The sequence below is a fragment of the Cryptomeria japonica genome, chromosome 11, assembly GCF_030272615.1.
Source record: "Cryptomeria japonica chromosome 11, Sugi_1.0, whole genome shotgun sequence".
NCBI lineage: Eukaryota > Viridiplantae > Streptophyta > Pinopsida > Cupressales > Cupressaceae > Cryptomeria > Cryptomeria japonica.
Window position 1 is genome coordinate 17,113,028 of NC_081415.1, and position 19,836 is coordinate 17,132,863.

The following is a 19,836-nucleotide window of genomic DNA, read 5'->3' on the forward strand; positions in this document are numbered from 1 at the left end:
AAATCAGACTACTATAAAATTCGCTGTGTCTAACTTGTAAATTTGCCTCAACGATGCAAGAATTGTTATCAAAGATTGAGCTCTTCATTAGCTCAATCTCATGTTTTGAGATCAAAGCATTAGATAATATTTGATTATATCAAAGATAACTAGTGGAAAATTATAACAAAGGCATCAATTCAAGAGATATTCAACTGGGTAACTTGGTCCTCTATGCTTATTTTGAAAACCCATTTGTAAGAAATAATTACATGGAAAATTTTGTCCTAACTGGATTTGATTAATCATAATCACCTTTTGATTTGGATGTATAGCTTTTGGTTTGTCTACTTCTAACCAGAAAACCAATAAAATGCCTTTGAGATTATCATGCATTTATGTTTTGATTAGAAAAACATGGGAAAAGGGCTCATACTTGTCACAAAAATAGCCATAGAGGTAAGAAAGATGTCTCACCAATAGTGAGACTAGGAAACTCAAACAAAGACTAGCAATGTTGTTGTTCAAAACATAGAACTGTTGGGAAACCAGGATACCCAGCCCTATACAAGAGACTTTTTAGTCACGAAACGAGTGTTAGAAGAGATGGGACCTTTCCTCTTATGAACAACAATCCAAACAATAATATCATCCAAGATCCCACTACAAGGGGTATCAAGAGCAAACCCCTCACAGGAGGTTCAACAATAAACAAAGGGGGAACAATACAATGATAAGGCAAATGGTAGTCATTGACCACACGAGAAGCTTGAGGTTGAGCAAAAGCATATGATGAGACAAGTTGTGAGCATGGAGCAAAAGAAACCCCAATCAAGTCCTCCAGATAAGACAAGGCCACACTAGAGGCAAGGCGCTCGACAAAATCTTGAGAGTAGCCATCCATCAAAAAGTTAGGATTCTAGATAGTTAGGTGATCACCATTAGCATTCTTCCACTAAGTAGCGGGGCCTTTGTGGTATAAAAGAGAGCAATATGAGTGACTAGTTGCGAAGCAACAATGACACCTGAAAGGGAGGCCATCATAATCAAGCGGTTGAGTCTAAAGTTTATCCTCAACTATCAGAACCACATCCCCATGAAGAGGCATGGAGTTGTCAGCATCCACCAAAATCAAAGCGAAAGTAGTCTCCCATGTAGGAAGTGAAATTATCAAACTTCAAGAAGTGAGCAATAGAGCTGTTAATGGACTTGTAACAAGAATCCTCCAAAATCTGGATGGGAAGATTCATACGTCTAATCTACACCGGATACACATTAAGTGGTTCGGTAAGGGGGTTAAAGGAGGCTAATCAAGGTTTGATCAAGAGAGAGTGCTCTCCCCAAAACCCTTAGTTGACCCAATATCAAGTTTTTGTCCTTAGAAGAGGCAAAGGAAGTAATGAAAAAACCCTTAACAGAGGGGAAGAGCTCAATCTTACCATTCACAAGGGGCTTCCATGAAGCCGAAACCCAATTGTGCAAGTTAGGAAGAGAAGGGCAGAGGTTGGAGAAATGACACACCAAACCTCTTTGCATGTGTAACTTGTAATATTTTAACTAAAAGAGAGGTAAAAATTTATTCAACTCAAAGAGAATTACAAAGTAAAAAGGGCTAGGAGCCCTTAAAAGAAAATAACAATAAACAACTCTATCAACATCTGCTCCAACTTATGAGACAATTCCAAAGATAATTGTCCCTTATCCACAATATTCCACCCATCCCTTAGATCAAAACCCATTTGGCTAGGCAAATATAACTTGTAATAGTGGATTCACGTGCAATAACCATTTCTTGCATGTAATAATTTTTTTTAACACGCTCACATCATTACTCTCCACAGATGATTGTCCCTTATCCACAATATTCCACCCATCCCTTTGATCAAAATAATTTTTTTAACACGCTAAAATCATTACTCTCCACCTCTTCATTACTCTCCACCTCTTGTTCTAACTATAGATACACCCCTCAAACTAATTAGTTTACTTAAAAATTATTTTATTTTATTTTATTTACTTAAGAATTATTTTATAAATTTGTCTTGATTGTATTATAGTTTTAAGTTTATAATCACAACATGATACTTTATACCTTGGTATAATTTAAAATTGATATAATTAAAAAACTTATTACTGCATGCTACTAAAAAGATTGAATTATACCTACCATATTAAAAAATTTACACAATTTTAATAAATACTTTATAACCACAATGACTACCAAAAATTGATTTAATTTTTCTTAACAATCCAAAGAAATTTACTAACATAATACTTTTTCATAATTAAGAATATACACACAAAAACTTTCAATATACCAATGCTACAATGATATTATTGTCCAGATAAATATATCATACTTCATGAAATAATGAAAAGAACATGAGCAATGAGAAATCAGAGTCATAAATACATTTGCAATCTTACATTGTGTGTAAATGTCTTTTGGAAGTGCATTCAAGGCAAAAGTTTAATAAAAAATGACAATTCCCATGTTGCACCAAAACAAATTTGACAAATAGATTGTAGCATTCAGAGATTGGATTAAAACTCATAACACAAAATTCAATTGCATTTTTATTGCATATTATTTGTTTTATTGTTAGATGAGCACACACTATACTTATGCTCATATTACATCATTTTCCACAGGGCATTTCATGACGGGTTTCATCGATTCTATAACTATCTTAGCAACTATAATTGTCGATTCTATAACTATTTTAGACGCGTACTCTAGCAGGCGGATTAATTTATTGCTCGCCCTCGTCAATGATAGTAATTGGAGAGATTGGCTCAATCTACTAGCTGTTGGCCCTTGCCACAGCATGATAAGCAGCTATACTCATCCAAATAACAACACCGTTTGCAATCTCCCACATAGTGCTTTTGCAGATCTGGTACCGCTGGCCCTGCAATTACATCAATCATCAGATTTCAGCTGCATTGTAAACAGAGCATTCAAATAACTCCAGAACATCAAACAAATTATAACCTTCTAGGGCTTTGTTCTCCCCAAACAGAGCATCTGTAGCAGTGGCTGAAACTGAAGATTGGAGGAGGAAGACAGCAAAAACACAGAGAGTAAACAACATTACAGCTTTGGAAGCCATTGTTGTTGATTAAGCTTTTTCTTTGTACTGGTATGTTTGTGATAAAGATAACAAGGAATGGACTTTGAGCGTATAAATAGGATCTTGGTAGAATGCCTCTGAGTCAAATATGGCGGACCAAAAATCAGATCTGATTTGAGTCTTTGACTGAATAGAGTCAAAACAATTTGAACACGCGTCCATTGAAAATGGATAAAGCATGAGCTGTAAAGTAAAGCTGCATCCATTGAAGATTAAAGATCTGAATCATGGCAGCATTCATGCCGGTGTCAATTGAGCCAAAAAAATGTAATCATACCAGTAGGGATTCCATGTGTGAAGAGGGGTTTAATAGTTGTCAATATATTAAGATATTAAAAAAATGATTTTTATTTTGGTGACCACAGGGAAACGCCACGCAATAGTCCAGCATCGTGTAAGTTCGAGCCTCGGAGTCGAACCCAGAACCAATGGGTAGCAAACCCACGGTCCAAACCAACTCCATTACAATTTTAATATTGAAATTAATTTTATCTTTTGTGGCTTTCACATTTAAGTTATGATTATTACTTCTGAGACAATTTGAAAATAAGCTTAATTTCTTGACTTTTTTGGGGGGGGGGTTGGGAAGCAGTCGGTAGGGGGGGCAAGTTGAGTTTTTATAATTTTTAATTTTAAAAAATATTGTTATTTAAAGTATATGATTTAATATTTAAATTTGTTTTTTAATTTTCAAACAATGAATTGTTTTTGGTAATTTATTTTTGATAAAAAAAAATAATAAGTAAGAATATTTTATTTAAAGATTATTCAATAATTTTAATGTTTATTTTTAGAGATAAAGTTAGTTTAATAAACATTTTAAATAATTTTGTGTCCATCAAATTTTTGAAAAGATAAAAGTCATTATTTGTTATAGATTATATTACATGAAGAGAGTACAATAAACTTAAATGTTTGATAAAAAATCAAATATAATATTTTTAATTGTTGTTAAAAGATATAAATAATGGTTGTAAATTTGGAAGATCATGAACTTAGAATTTCATATCAATATCTATTTAATATTGAATTAGCATCTCCACAATGAGAACTCAATACTTTTAATTGATTAAGTTCAAACCCTTGGATTATTCTTAATTGTTGATTAAGGAATCTCATACTTATATTTTTGTATAAAAATAATAGTTCTTTTTCTTGAATGCCCTCCTCAATAAATTATTATATACCCACTAAACAAAGGCTATTTTATAATGAATCCAAAGTAATTATTTTATATCCCCAAATGTATATATTTTACATTTTAAGCAATTAACACCATTTACAATATGGAGACATATTCATTAAAACTATTTTTTATAATTATATTTTATTAATATTTACTTATAAATTCTTACAATAATATTATAGCATGATGCGAATATTAAATACCTAGGTAACTAAAAGTAAACTAGATGAAAATGGTCCCCATTATAACTAGAGTTACGATTAAGATTAGGGTTCTAAAATAAAGTTTGGGTTAGGGTTAAGGTTAAGGTTAAGATTACAATTAAAGTAAGGTTAAGGTTAGGGTTATGATTACAAGTAGGGTTAAGTTATGGTTAGGGTTATGCATTCAATTTAGGTTAGGGTTAGGATTAAAGTTCAATTAGAATTAAGGTTTGTGTTCAATTAGGGTCAAAATTTATGTTAGGGTTCCATTAAGGCTGACGTTAGTGTTAGGGTTCAATTAGGGGTAGAGTTAAGGTTAGGGTTCTATGATAAAGATTGTTGTTACGGTTAGGGTTGTGCTCAAAGTTAGGGCTCAATTAGAGTTTTTGTTAAGGTTAGGGTAAACTTTGGGGTTAGGATAAGAGTTAAGTTAGGGTAAGAGTTAAGTTAGGGTTTAATTAGGGTTAAGGTTCAATTAGAGTTCAATTAGGTTTACGTTTATGGTTTGGGTTCTAAAATAAAGCTTGAGGTTATATTTTGAATTAGGTTTATCATTCTAAGATAAAGCTTGGAGTTAGGGTTAAGGTTCCATTATTAAGATTATTGTTAGGGTTAGGGTTAAAGTTTAATTAGTGTTAATATTAAATTAGGCTTTGGATTAGGATTTAATTAGGAATAGGGTTCAATTATTAAGCTCATTGTTATTGTTATGGTTGGGAATAAGTTAGTATTAGGATGAGAGAAGTAGGTTAGCGTTGGAGCTCAATTAGGGCTAACATTAAGGTTGGGTTCTAGGATAAAATTTGGGGTTAGGTTGAGTGATGAATAGGGATGGTGTTAGGGTTAAGGTTAGCATCGATTAGGGTTTTAGAAAGTTTTTATTAGGGTTGATTTTAAATTATTAAGGTTATTATTAGGGTTAGGGTTAGTAGTCATCAAGGTTAGGGTTAAGCTTAAGGTACAATTAGGATTAAGGTTCTAAGATAATGCTTGGGGTTAAGGTTAGGGTTATGATTTCAATTAGAGTTAGATTAGGATTAGTGTTCAATTAAAGTTAGGATTAAGGTTTATGTTTAATCAATGTTAGGGTTAGGACTAAGGTTCAATTAGTGTTAGGGTTAGTGTTGAGTTCAATTTGAGTTAGAGTTAAGGTTGGTGTTCAATTGGGGTTAACTTTAAGGCTACAGTTCTAAAATAAAGCTTAAGGTTTGGGTTAAGGTTTAGTTAGCATAAAGTTTGGGGTTTAGGGTTACTTAAAATAACACCCATTCCATACCATGGCAACTATAGGAAGAATTTGTTCTCTCAAAGAATGAGTGATTTGTTAACATTTAAACATCTAATATTTTTGTTTATATTATTATTGGATGTCACATGAGATTTTTTTGCAATTGAATATTGATCGCATGGGGTGTGCTAGCCATGCTCAAAATTAGCTTGCTTTTGAGTTTTCATTTGTCATTTTGGAGTTCAGAATTGGAGTTTTAGCTTTTATCATGGGCATCTTCTCAAGTTGCATGAAACAATTTAAAATACTTTAATGAACCTAGAAAGGCCGGACTTAAGATGACATGAACCAAAATTGTCCTAAATTTAGGAATTAGGAATGCTTTTCAATCTTCTATTGTTTTTCATAACTAAGAAATTGTTTTTAGCCTCATGGGTGTTCTAACTTCATTTTTTAAATTTATACGTACAATTCAAATAGATTAGGGTTAGGTTTCAATTGTACTAACGATTCAATTAGAATAGGGTGCAATAAGAGTTACTTTAATTCAACCATAACCCCTTTTGTAACCCTAATAAAACTATAACCCTAATCATAATCATAGTCCAACCCTAAACCCGTCCCTAACCCCAATATATTTATAAATCACTTTATTATTTAAATAACAAATATTTTCAATTTAATAATAACTAGACATGTATTTCAGATGTATAAAATTCGAATATTGCAATCACAATTATCAACCATATTATATTATTACCTATAATTTACAAAATTATAAATTATTTTTTTTATAATTGCTAACCATCGATCTTTCACTTTAATTATTTAATTTAATTTATCATTAAAATAATATTAATCTATTTCTTTTATGTTTGTGTGCAATATGAATGCCACCAACCATAGCGAAATCACTTCATCACATTAAAAACAACAAATGCCTTACAAGCCTTTCTCCTTAATGCTACATGTGTTATCAAGTATCTAAAAAATGTAAAATTTGTTCAGATTGCCAATCTAGAGTGTTTCTTTTAATATACACATTAATACAACGTCCACTTGTATGCATTTCAAACATTAAGGGTTGCCTAGTAAAACGCTCTTCAAACATTTTCAGCAGTATACATAACATAATGCCAATCTATATATAGCTATTATCTTACGAGCATCAGACTGTCAAGTTGCGTACATCTGATCCCACTGAAATTCCTCCATGCACAAAATCAAGTGTATGTCACTTGCCTCACACGTCTGCTTTTTGAAACAAGAATACCACACTTCATTAGTTAGAGGTGAGGCACAAGATTGTTTTCATTGTACATAGATTTCGTGCAACTTGTCTAATAATCATTATGTAATTATTGGCCTAGTAGGAACATCCATCTTATAATTGAAATTAGACAGATCAAGCTCATCATCCATATTCTAACACTAAATCTTATAATGGAATTGGTCCTAGATCTAAACTACATTAACCAATCAACGGCTAAACATTAGAAACGCTACACAAAATATTGCACCACCATCTACTCTTATAGCTCTGTTCACGCCCACTATTAAGGATTTGTTGGCTTCATAACTTTTTTTCATTTAGATATGGTTGATGACTAGGTTTTGTTTAGCTGCATAATGACCGTTTCTGTAACTAATGATGTTCCTGATCCCCCATGAAATAGTTGTTCAAGATATAGCATTGTACTGTAAGTCTTGAACAGAAATCCATTAGAACTTTGTTTTGTTTCTCCTTTCCAACATGTAGAGTTACGCATGGCATGCCCTTCAGCCTATTGTTCAAAAACTTCAGAATACTATCTAAAAAATGTACTTAAAAACTTGGACTTGATAACAGAGACCATTGTGGATTTCACGTTACAGGCAAGCAAAGAATATTTAGACCCACTCAAACATCATATGGGCAGGAAGCCTAAAGAAAGTAATCTCCTATACTGCAGATATTTTGTTTCCAATTAAAAACATAGTCTATTGCAGAACTCCTTGCTGCATATAACTTTTTTTCCTAAAGAAAGGGAAACTAATAAAATAAATATTAAAACCAAGATAAGGCCAGAATATAAAGATAAAAGGAAACTTCTGGCTATAATTCAATGCTAAAAAACAAGAAATCTATTAGATGAAAAGCATGAATCGAACATTCATAACATCCACGATGAATGATGCATGTGCACTTTTTGGTCATATATTGTGGCCATTCAAACAACTGGCCAAAGCCTCAGATATGCATCTACCCACCGAGATCTCAATAAATTATCTAAACTATCTGGTATTGAAGATACTATGGTAAAATTTCAAAGTTACGTCAAATCTCATGTCAAAATCTCTGTTTTATTTTGTGATATCTTAAGTTGCACTTGATTGGCTTCTAAGTAGATTATTAATTCAAAATACTTTATGCTTGACACATTGCGTTCATAACATAAACTTTGGGAAACTCCCATGGAAAATTGTGCCCTAGAAACATTTCTACCTTCTTCAAAACTTAGTGGCAAATCGGTGACTTTTGATTGAATGTAGTGGATAATTTTGCTTCAATCTATCCCCAAATGAAACAACATTTCAGGGTTGGACTCACTTTGTCGGAATATTTGTGTCAATAAATACTGATAGATTAAGTTATAAGCTTATAGCTCGTCTTTAGGTTGGTCGTCAGCAGCATTTTTGTCTTTACTAACTGAGGAAGATTTTGCACTTTCTGTATTGCTTTTCTTTGGCAACATGAATGGGATGGCTGCATTTTGCTTCAGAAATTTGTATAAGGCTTTGACAGTACGATCTGTATCAACTGTAATCTGTTCAAGCATTCAAACAAATATTGTTAGAAATGATTGTTTCATATAGTGCTAAAATGAAAAAATAAAGATAATGCACTCAAAAGTGGACTCACAGGATCAAAACTCTTATTTCCTGCTGGATAGAAAAGAATTGTTGGAAATCCATCGGACTGTCAAAAACAAAAATTCAGTTCAGACAGGAATCTAATATTTTATAAAAATTAAGAGTAATAAATTGTGTAACTTCATAGGACCGAGTCAGACAACACAAGAAGTGTTAGGCAGCCTCGAGTGGGTGAAACTGTGAATAATAATCCAATAAAAATAAACATGATCAAGTAACGTTCATAGCCTACCTTGGCCCGAGCATGCTCATTGGTCGTGCCATCCATCTTAGCAATCACTAGAGATTCCACTCCTCTAAGGTGCTTTGCAAGTTTCTCATATATAGGCTCCAATGATTGGCAATGCCCACACCAAGGTGCGTAAATCTACCAAGAGCGAAATGTGTTGGTAAAATGGAGAAATTCATTTCATCTAAAATGCAGGCAATAATTTCTAATTTACAAAAATTGCAAACCTTACCTCCAAAAGTACATCTTTTGACTCATCCAGTACTATTTCATCAAAGTTCTTGCCAACAACAATTTTCACATCGCCATCATTCTACCACAGTGCAAAATCATAGATAAAAAATTAAAACAATCGATGGTATGAAAAACTGAATGACTAGATAGTAAATAACTTATAACAAAGTCAACAAACCTTTTCAGGTACAGGATCAGACTTCAAGAAAGGCTTCAACTTATCTTCCAAGAAACCTTCTCCAAAAGCCTAATCCAGAGAAGAATATCAGTGTTGCTTTCTCAAAGAGTATAAGAAAGAAAAGAACAGATAAAAGCAAAGGTTCATGTACAGTTTTTCAATTCCGAACTTTGTAAAATAATCATAAGAAAGCTTTTATAAAGAAAATTACAGTTTCAAAGAAGCAGCAGAATTACACTTAGAAGTTAGACAAATAGAAGTCGGTCAACAAAGAATTACAAAGGGATATGTAGATTTGTAATTGAAATCTCCCAAGAAATCCTTAAAGTGACACATTTGATTTTAGGTATAGCTCTTGTCAACCCAACGATCCCAACTCTGCCACATGCCACTCCATTTAAAGGATGATAAAGTTACTAACAATCAAGTTTTAACCAAGACTCCATAAAGTTTCCAGGAAATGAGGAAGCTGAGGATAGTTTTTTGAGAACTACCTATATATGAATTGTTTTGTTATGTCACTGATAATGTATAATACATGGGAAAATGAACTGCAGTGATATAATGCTTGAGCTTAATCTACAATCATTATCATCACTCTCCCCAGATGCATTCTAATCTTCAACGAAGATCCACCATTGCCAGTTACACCAGAAAAAAGACCACAAATGTCCCAAAATTGAGATTAACATCCCAGTAGTTTCTGGCGTGTCTCTAATGTTTTGCATCTGTTACATATACACGGAAATGTTTCCAACTCATTCCCTGTACTTGAAATTCAGGGACCCTGGAACCCTAAGAAACACATCCCCATGCTTTCATAATGCTGAGCTGATCTAGCCTATTGTGAGCAACCAAAGGATCCTTAGCATCTAGAAATAAAAATAACCAATGTAGAGAGGGAATTGCTATTAATGCAAACTCTGCATTTTTTATCATTTTAGAATATTTCCTATCAAACTTTTCCAACGTGGATGCCACCAGCCCAACAAGAACCAAGTCTCAAACAAGGCTCCATCAAATTTTCTTGCATGAAACAGGGGAGCTAGACATGGGTTTTCTAGAACAAACTCATTTATGAATAATTTGTTTTGTCACTAAACAACTTATAGAAGGAAAAAAGAAATGCAATTGCCAATGATAGATCACATGGCTTGCACTGATTCTTCATGTTTTAGGCAATTATGTTTGTGCATCAACTACCATCGTTATTATCAATCTCCTCAGATGCATTCTCATCTTAAATCAGGATCCAAATTGCCATTATGTGAGAACAAAAAACCCAAATGTCACAAAACGGGTTTACCATGCTCGCATCCCTAAGGTTTTACTGTTTACAAGTGTTTCCAATTCAATCCAAATGTCACAAAACGGGATTACCATGCTCATAGCATCCCTAAGGTAACACAGAAAACACATCCTGGAACCCTATGAAGCGCATCCCCGTGCTTTCATAGTGCTCATCTGGTATGGAATATAAGGAGCACCCACAGTGATGGAATCCTTGACATCTCGTTGAAAATGAAGAATAAGGTAGAAAGGAATTGCTGTAAAAGATGCAACCTCCTGTATAGCATCTCAAAATTACATCTTTAACATTTAGAAAATTTTCCCTACCAAAATCTTACTAGATGAATATCACTAGGCCTGAAAAAATAGAAAACCCTAACCTTCCTATCACACACTCCAGTTTCAGCTTGCAATGAACTGAGTTGAGTGGCTAATTAAACCAACACAAGAGTATTTGCCTTAATGTTTTAAGGCAGCCATAATAGAAAACAGTCTCACTTTCTCCTTTAATCCCCTGCTACAAAGGAATATCAATTAAATATCTGTCATCTGTGAGGGTATGGGAATATGTCAAGGACATTTCTCAAGTGTCCTCAATTCAAATTTTGTAGGGCAGTTAAAAAGCATATCTCATGCTCCACTGGTGATAAATTTTGAAAATAAAAATATAACTTAAATCCTCCATAGAAATACAAATTTAGTTTCTGGAAACCATCCAAACCTTTTGTTTATAAAAATCACCTATACACTACAAATTGAGTTTCTATCTCTATGTAACATTTTACAGATTATAATTAATTAGGTGTTTCTAGATATACACTCTCCTGAAGGAGATAAAACTATAATCTGAAAGATTTCAAATGCAACTTTTAATAATTAAATGATGTGCATATAATTAAGATTTAACTTTGAAGAGTGACATGCAGAATGAGTTGTCAAATGCATTGCTGTTGTTTCAGAAAATTATAGGAGGATGAAAACTATTTTACATATATGCCATATAAACTCTATTCAGGTGCAACTTTACAGAGATGGTCAATTTCTTATATGAAGTATAAACTTCAAAATAAACAGGATGCAAAATAAAATAAGGCATACCTTGAGAGTACTCAGATTTATTTCATCTTCAAGCAGATACTTCTTGGACTCGTCAGATGCAGTATATGCCATTACCTTCAAACAATAATATGGTAATTAATCTTCAATTCTTACAAGCAAAGACGCCCGGATCCAAAACTTATTTAAATTCAAGTAACGCTGTTATGAAATATCCAATAAACATATACCAAATAACAGTTAAGGCAAAAAAATGATCCACCTTGGGTTCTTCTTCTGTTACACCAAAGTAGTCCTTAACCGGTTTCCCAACATCTTCATTATCACAGTCAACATGGACAAAGATAATCTAGCCAAATATGCAACCAGAAAAAAAAAAATTAGACCTTGTCTTAATTTATCAAGGAACATCAAACTAGACAGCATGAATCAAATTCCAAATCAATTGCAAATTTTTATTGATAATGTATCCCTAACATTTGTAGAGCATCAAAAGCGATATTCACAAGAAATCTTTCAGTGCAATACATGGCTAGCAAAAAGTGAGGAACATCAAACTAGACAGCATGAATCAAATTCCAAACGAATTGCAAATTTTTAATGATAATGTATCCCTAACACTTGTAGAGCATCAAAAGCAATATTCACAAGAAAGCTTTCAGTGCAATACATGGCTAGCAAAAAGTGACGAGAGTTCCAGAATCCGTTCCCTAACTCAAGTTCTCATGATGGCTTATGCTAGGCATGTGATAGAAAAGATTGAAATGACAAAATCAAGAGCATAGTACTAAAAAAAAAGTGCAACTAGTACCTTCCCCTTAAAAAGTTTTGCAGCCTCTTGAAAAACTGGTATGGTCTTTTCAACATCCTTTGTATGTACAAATAGCAGGATCTGCAAAAACAAGAAAAGTCAATGCAACTTTCTACCAACACTTATTCAGAACTTTGTGATGCACAACAATTTTCCCAAAAGAGTAACTGAACAAACTGGCTTTTTTGAATTTTTATTTTATGGCAAATACACAAAGTCGCACAAAAAATCCTCAGTGCAGTCTGAACCATTACTTGTTTTTTTACAGGACTCTCAAATATCAAAGAAGCACTTTCTCTGGAGAAGGTTGTCACTAGAGGGAGCTTGTTTGCAAAGATGAATTCTGATATGGCATCTTTCTCAAACTTTCCATCTGCACAAGATGCAATATGAGAGTTACAAAGAAAACCAATCAAATGGGCACCTATGTAAACAAAAGTGACTAGTTGCTTAAGTAAGCAGACAAAACCAGTAAAATATACTCAGTAAATTGTTGTAACTAGTAACCACGAAACATTGAAAAAAGATCTCCATTCCACATGTCAAAATTAGGAATACACTGCTTTAAGAAAATCTAAGTAGATTTTATTTACTCTTTCAAACAAGATCAAATATCTTCATATGGTTTTCCTACATTCTTGATGGTTCTAAACTTCCCTTGATACATCCTCTATTTTTCTCATCTTTTAAAGGATCGTTTAGCTTAATGAATATTTGGATCTTTCTGGTGATTCTCCTTCTACCATTTTGAGCATTAGATTCTTGGGGAAAAAAGGTCCTAACATATTTATTTGCATCTAAGGTATTATGGACCAGTTACTCACCAAAATGCGACACTTTCTCTGGTTGCTTCTTCAGCAGTACCAGTGCTGGGCGTTTTGCTTTTGGGTCAATCTTGAGAATAGCAGCTGCACTTTCACTTGTAGTTTGATAAAAGAGCACATCATCTTCTAGCCTTGCAGCTGCTGCAAACTCTTCATTTGCAGGGCCCTGCAGAATTTAATCATATTGAATCAGGTTTCAAGAATCTAAATAATGTTAGTAACTTGACCAATCTGACTTGAGAATACTGTAGCAAAACTTTGGAATGCATTCCCAGTTGTCCTTATCATCTGAAGAGGAATTAACAATGGTATGAGAACATTCAAAGTGATTTTATTGCAAGCAATATTTTTGTGATACAATAAGTCTAACCATATATGTGAGTTTTCTTTATTCCAACTTTCTTATGCAGTCTTATCCAGATAATTCACAAATATTGACACAATACAAACAATATAATCTTATAACTATCCTCTTACAAAAAAGATACAGAGCAGAGACTAGACCACAAGCACATCTGAATTCAACTCACAAAAACTTTAAACTATAGAATGAAGGCCAATAGTCCATGACATACAAAATCTTGCAATAGAAGATTGATGAAACTCAAACTGTTTACAAATGACAAACTTAGAACATTGATATCAGAGAAAATCGAGAAAGGTATAAAGCAATTCTACTAATCCATTTTTCTTGTACTGTTGAAAAGTGGCTTGCGCTTCAATTAAAAATACAAATGAAAAGAACGAGCATACAACTAGCTCACAAAATCAAATTCTAGCTCTTCTCAACCTGCTCACAATAACCCCTTTGTAACTTTGCAAGGGTATAGAAGTATCACTACAAGAAGCAAATAGACTATTACAGAGTTGGATCTCATTCACTTGTTAAACGATTGACGGCAAAAACTAGTAATAGAATTAGCATGGATGCAAGTTTTGTTAAGTCTAATATATACCATCCAGCATTCTTACAAAGATTGCCTTATGAGCATGCTACATGGCTAACTAAACCTCCCAAAGAGTTCTCCAACTGATACTTAACATCATGTATTCAAATAAGTCAAAGATGCCTTACATTTAGAAGTATACCTTCATCAATAATACACTGGTTCAAGGACCCATTAATTGTATTAATCTTAGATTTCATCAATGTGTTAGTCATCAGTCAACCCAAGAATACATATGACAGCACTTGACAATTAAACAGATGAACATTGATAATCAAAGCAATGATATAGGGTATTGTTAACTGCTGAACAAAGGTGGGAGAAACATTTGGTTTCGCGAGGGGGGCTATGAATCCATACTTGTGAACCAAACCATAATTCCAACATTTAGTTGCACTGGATAGGCCACTTAAGTTTCTAGTAGAGAATTTGGGATTTGACACCAGCCAAACAGAATAAAAGGCTCGAACTTAGCAAAGAAAATATTGATACTTCCCATAGATTCAGAAAAAAGTACACCTGCCCCTATTTATTCTAATTAGGAAAGAAAACATTGAAAAAAGGAGTAAGAGAAAATGAATGTGATGCTTGGGCCTGAATTTAATTTGAATTAAGACATCCCCTTACCACTAGAGAATCAAATAAACCAATAGCAATTGCATTTTCTGGTTCAACTAGAGCTTCTGCATCTTGAGTTGAGGTGAGATTGAAGACAGCTGGCCCAGTTTTGCGCTTGATCCAGCTAACAATTCCTTCTCTGCAGTTCAAAATCCCAATCTATTTCCAATTAGTCACATGTCAAACAATGGATGTAAAAATTATCACTGAAAATGGCATGTAAGTTAGAGATGTACTAAAACTTTGCATCCCAGTTAGAAGAAACACTTAATGCTGACAGATTGATCCAAGCAATGTCATTAAATGATAAAACATAACTCTAGAGATCATTTTAAAATATACAGGAACAGAAACTTCCAATAGATACAATACATATGTGACTGGCTGTAAACTTGCCTCTGATCTAATCTCCAATACAAGCATTCTAATTAAAAATGGTTTCCAAAAATACCTTCACTGACAAATTTATGCAGAAAAAAACATAAAGAATTGAAATATTCTTAAAGCCAAATATCAAAATATCTGATACCTGATTCTAAGGGTTTTACAACAGAAAAATGTTACAGAAGATTATTTGACAAAAAAATCACAAAATATAAGAAACAAAAATCTTAAGACTCAAATACAGTTTCATATACTTAGTGTAAAATTGCAGCCATAGATACAAAATTTAAGAATCTTCAGAAAATAATAAACTGTAAAGCTATAACATGCATAATTTTAATCAACGATATTGAAATGCAAGCACCTACCTGTCTATCATTGCCCCAAAAAACATATGAACAGTAGAAAATGCCTCACAAACTATATGGTGAGAACTTCTAAGACAAGAAAAAACACACAGTTTGAAATTTGAAGTCTGGAAGCCTTGATGGACTTTCTCAATTTTGAGCTATTAATTTCTTGCAGCAGGTCATAACCTAAAAAGAAAATTCCAGATTTTTTAGCTTCCACCTCTAATGTGTTCTATACAATAAATTGCCAAATTCTTACAGAACAAAAAATTGACGTTTTGTAATAATTGAGACTGAAATTGATTTCAAGTGACAAAGGCTTTTGGAAGAAATGTAAGAAAAATAACCACAAGACTGCAAATTCACATCTGATCTAATAGAATAATACCCAATGTAAATGTTCAACTGTAGTAATATAATCCAAGAAATTATATGTCACTCCTACAACACAAATAAAGAAAAAAAAATCTGAAAAAGATTAAAGAGTTGAATACTTCAATAGACAAATATTAGGGTCCAAGTGAATCTCAAACAAAATAATGAACTTACTAAATTTAAAACTTCCATGTAAAAGTAACATCTTGCCAAAAACAAAAAGATCTGAGAGATCAACTTTAGGCATTTCCTAGGCGAGAACTTACAACTATAGAATTGATCCCTTATTGAATTTCTAAAGGTACAACACGCAAACACTAATCAATAGATCTTTGACAAAATGCACATTGCAAAAATAGGGAGTGCAAAGAAATAACTGATCATTATTTCCCAAAATGATGAATAGTACACAATCTAAGGGTTCCGAAGTAGAAAATGACAAGTTTAGAACTTCATGCTAAATTATTTGACAAATTATAAGAATGCATAACTCAAAAACACTGGCTACAGGAATTGCATTAGCCTAAACAATTGGCCATATATGTATGGAAAATGGGGTAATTTTAAGAAAGAATGCATGGTTTGAACTTAGAAGTTTGGAAAGCATGATGTATCCATTTCAATATTAAATTGTTAATATCTTAAGGTGGATCATAATCTCAAAAGAAAACTCCATTTTTTTAGTTTTAAACTTCTAATGTGTTCCATACAATAACTTGCCAAATTCTTAAAAAATGAAAATTATTGCTTCCTAATAATCGAGACCAAAGTGATATAAAATGACAAATGCTTTTGGAAGAAATTTAACAAAAATAACCAACTGGTCACTAAAATAATATCTAACAAACTAACTAAAAGACTAAAATCTACAACTACGGCTACAATAATTGGATCCTTTAGAAAACAATAAAGCTATCACATGTCTAAATTTAGACACGAAAGATTTGAGAAAATGCCAAATAGAGAGATAACAATTGCAGTCTTAAAAATTTGCCACATGAAAACAAAAAAACAAACACTCAGAAAGCAGACACTCTTAAAAGTCCTGAAGTAGAAAAGGACTACCACAGTTGGGATACTCAAGGTTTTATGTGTCATACTATGGGCTTCTATAAGATTGAAGAATCGTGAAATCCCTGGCTACAAAATCCTTAAAAAAGATTTAGAGAATCAAATTTCAATTAAATACATTAATTTTCTTAGCATCCTGTGTCACAATTCCTCTGGAAGTCCTCTTTAAAATTATAGAATGTGGACCTTTATATCTCTAAGTCACTATTTCTTTAGAAAGTGCAAGAATCGTTGACTCTCTGAACATCTTGTGCGGCAATTTCTCCAGAAGTTCTTCTGTACAAAATATTTAGATTGCAGAAGTTTGGAATCTTAGTCACGAAATCCTTAAAAAATACAAACTGCTGAAATCATGTAAAATGTGGAAGATCTGAACAATTATTACTTCGTAAAACTTGAAAACTGTATTTCTCTGGAGGTCCTTGAAAATAACACAAGTTGAAGAAATTATATAAAACATAGAAGATCTAAACAATTATCATTTTTTTGATAAAACTGAAAACCCTAAAAGCAGCGATTCTACAGCATTTTAAAAGGCTTAAGATCTCTCACTTTGTTCTTTCACTGGGATACGGCTTGTGAACTCCATCGACAAAGAAATAAATTGTAGGAAACCCCTGCACACTATATTTCTCCGCCAGATCGTTTTCTTCCGTAGCATCGACTTTTGCCAGAGCAACTTCTCCTTTCAAATCCGTCGCAGCAGCAGCATACTCGGGAGCCAAAGCTTGGCAATGTCCGCACCAAGGCGCATAAAATTCGACCATGACAAAACGATTTTTAGCGATGAAATCGGTGAAATTCCCCTCCTTTAACACAACCACATCTTTTTCGTCCACTGCCGGCATTTCATAACCACTCTCATCTTCACCATCGAAATTGTCAAACTCCTCTTCGGCTTCTTCTTCTTCTTCTTCATGTTTATCAGAGATTTTGCTAGAAGTTTTTTCGTCTTCATCCTCCAGAAGCTCTAGCTCGTCGATCTCATCGGAATCGACGTCTTTTTTAACGGCATTCTCTGTACAATGCATCCGCTGGAATGTGCAGATGAGCAAGAGCGTCACGATCGCAAAGATCAAGATTTTTCTCGACCCCATGGCTGCCAATGCTACTAGGGTTTGTGACACTGGTTTTCTATACCAGCGAGACTGTGTATATATCGCCTTGTCTAAATCTATGGCAGTCGAGAAGAGTTTACAGAGACAATTAAAAATTCCAGATCTATAATTTTTTTAAATCCTCAACTCTCAAAGCCGTTATTTTTTGGGGTTTTTTAAACTGAGTAGCATTGACTTTTGTACATACGTGCCGGATTACCGACTCCGGGTTAAGAATGATTCTTCGTTTTATTGGCTGCAAGAATCAGTTTGATATTTTTTGCCATTTACAGACTGACACGTGGAAACGAAGCGTCACCGATTACTTTTATTGAAGGAACTTGAATGGTAAGTTTTATTTTTATAATGGATTTATTCTTTTTTACTTTTTAGTTTAAGTTGCGGGGATAGAAATTTCTATTGAGGGATAATTGTTTTCACCCTTGGGGTAGGGTCGCTTTGGAAGGATTATAAACCAAATTCAAATAATTTTTGTGATTTAATGAATATGGATGGCTATCCACTTCGGATGTATAGAGGTATTCATTATGAGATATCCATGTCTCGCATACATCATAATAGATATTTTAGTGTATTTTATGGATTGGATAAATATTTCTTAGCAATCTCATCTTGGTGTGTGTTATCATTTTATGACACCCTTGGTTCATCAGTGAGAACTGATCAGAGAGATATGTTCAATGGACCAGCACTGCCCCAGTTGATAAAGGTCCAATTGATCAAGGAGAGAAGAATCATGAAGTGTGAAGTGTTGCCTTGTTTGGAAGAAGTTCCTCCCTTGGCCTTTTCTTCTTCCCCGAAACTCTGAAACCCCGAGGTTCCGAAGTTCTTTTCCTTTTGCCTTCTCCTATTCTCCTTCTCCGGAACTCTGGAGCCCCGAGGTTCTAAAGTTCTTTCTCTTTCCTTTCTCTCTCCTTTCTTTTCCCGGAACTCTGGAACCCCGAGGTTCTGAAGTTCCTTCTATTTGTTGCCTCTCCTTTCTTTTCCTGGAACTCTGGAACCCCAAGGTTCTGAAGTTCCTCTCCTTCTCTCCCTTTCTTTTCTTCTCTCCTGGAACTCTGTGGAGGAAGTTCCTCCCTTGGCCTTTTCTTCTTCCCCGGAACTCTGAAACCCCGAGGTTCCGAAGTTCTTTTCCTTTTGCCTTCTCCTGTTCTCCTTATCCGGAACTCCGGAACCCCGAGGTTCTAAAGTTCTTTCTCTTTCCTTTCTCTCGCTTTTCCTTCTCCAGAACTCTGGAACCCCGAGGTTCTGAAGTTCCTTCCATTTGTTGCCTCTCCTTTCTTTTCCCGGAACTCTGGAACCCCGAGGTTCTGAAGTTCCTCTCCTTCTCTCCCTTTCTTTTCTTCTCTCTCGGAACTCTGGAACCTCAAGGTTCTGAAGTTCCTTTCTTTTTTTTCTCTCTCGAAACTCCGGAACCCCGAGGTTTTGAAGTTCCTTTCTTTTTCCCTTCCCCAGAACTTCAGAACCTCGGGAACTTTGGAACCCCAAGGTTCCGAAGTTCCTTTGCGTAGTTCCCTCCTAGCCCTTCTTCCTTCTTTTCTTTGAAACTCCAAAACCTCGAGGTTCCGAAGTTCTCTTCCTTGCCTCCCCTTCTTCTCTCTAGAACCTCGAGGTTTTGAAGTTCCTTTTCTTCTCTTCCTCTCTCTATCCCGGAACTCCGAGGTTCTGAAGTTCCTTGCTCCTTCCCTTGTCTTCCTCACTTCGGGAG

General features: G+C 34.1%; 1 protein-coding gene across 1 annotated transcript; it reads right to left on the bottom strand.

Annotated features, from left to right (window-relative positions):
* Positions 1–7,985: 7,985 nt before the first annotated feature.
* LOC131049465 (protein disulfide isomerase-like 1-4) lies at positions 7,986–18,283 on the bottom strand. Its single transcript, XM_057983522.2, has 12 exons — positions 17,563–18,283; positions 14,840–14,969; positions 13,266–13,431; positions 12,696–12,814; positions 12,442–12,522; positions 11,893–11,979; positions 11,673–11,747; positions 9,285–9,353; positions 9,105–9,185; positions 8,876–9,010; positions 8,633–8,689; positions 7,986–8,537 (listed from the first exon to the last, which is right to left on the bottom strand). Exons 1-12 carry the CDS (start codon positions 18,105–18,107, stop codon positions 8,370–8,372), a joined length of 1,713 nt encoding a protein of 570 aa, XP_057839505.2. The 5' UTR covers positions 18,108–18,283; the 3' UTR covers positions 7,986–8,369.
* Positions 18,284–19,836: the final 1,553 nt, after the last annotated feature.

What these genes read in the sequence shown, in the direction of transcription:
- LOC131049465 (XM_057983522.2), bottom strand. Translation starts at nt 18,107, where the DNA reads ATGGGGTCGAGAAAAATCTTGATCTTTGCGATCGTGACGCTCTTGCTC. An exon ending in TATCCCAGTGAAAGAACAAA is followed by an intron (nt 14,970 to 17,562) that starts GTGAGAGATCTT and finishes TTTGAACTGCAG; the next exon opens with AGAAGGAATTGTTAGCTGGA. An exon ending in CAAAAGATGTACTTTTGGAG is followed by an intron (nt 9,011 to 9,104) that starts GTAAGGTTTGCA and finishes CGCTCTTGGTAG; the next exon opens with ATTTACGCACCTTGGTGTGG.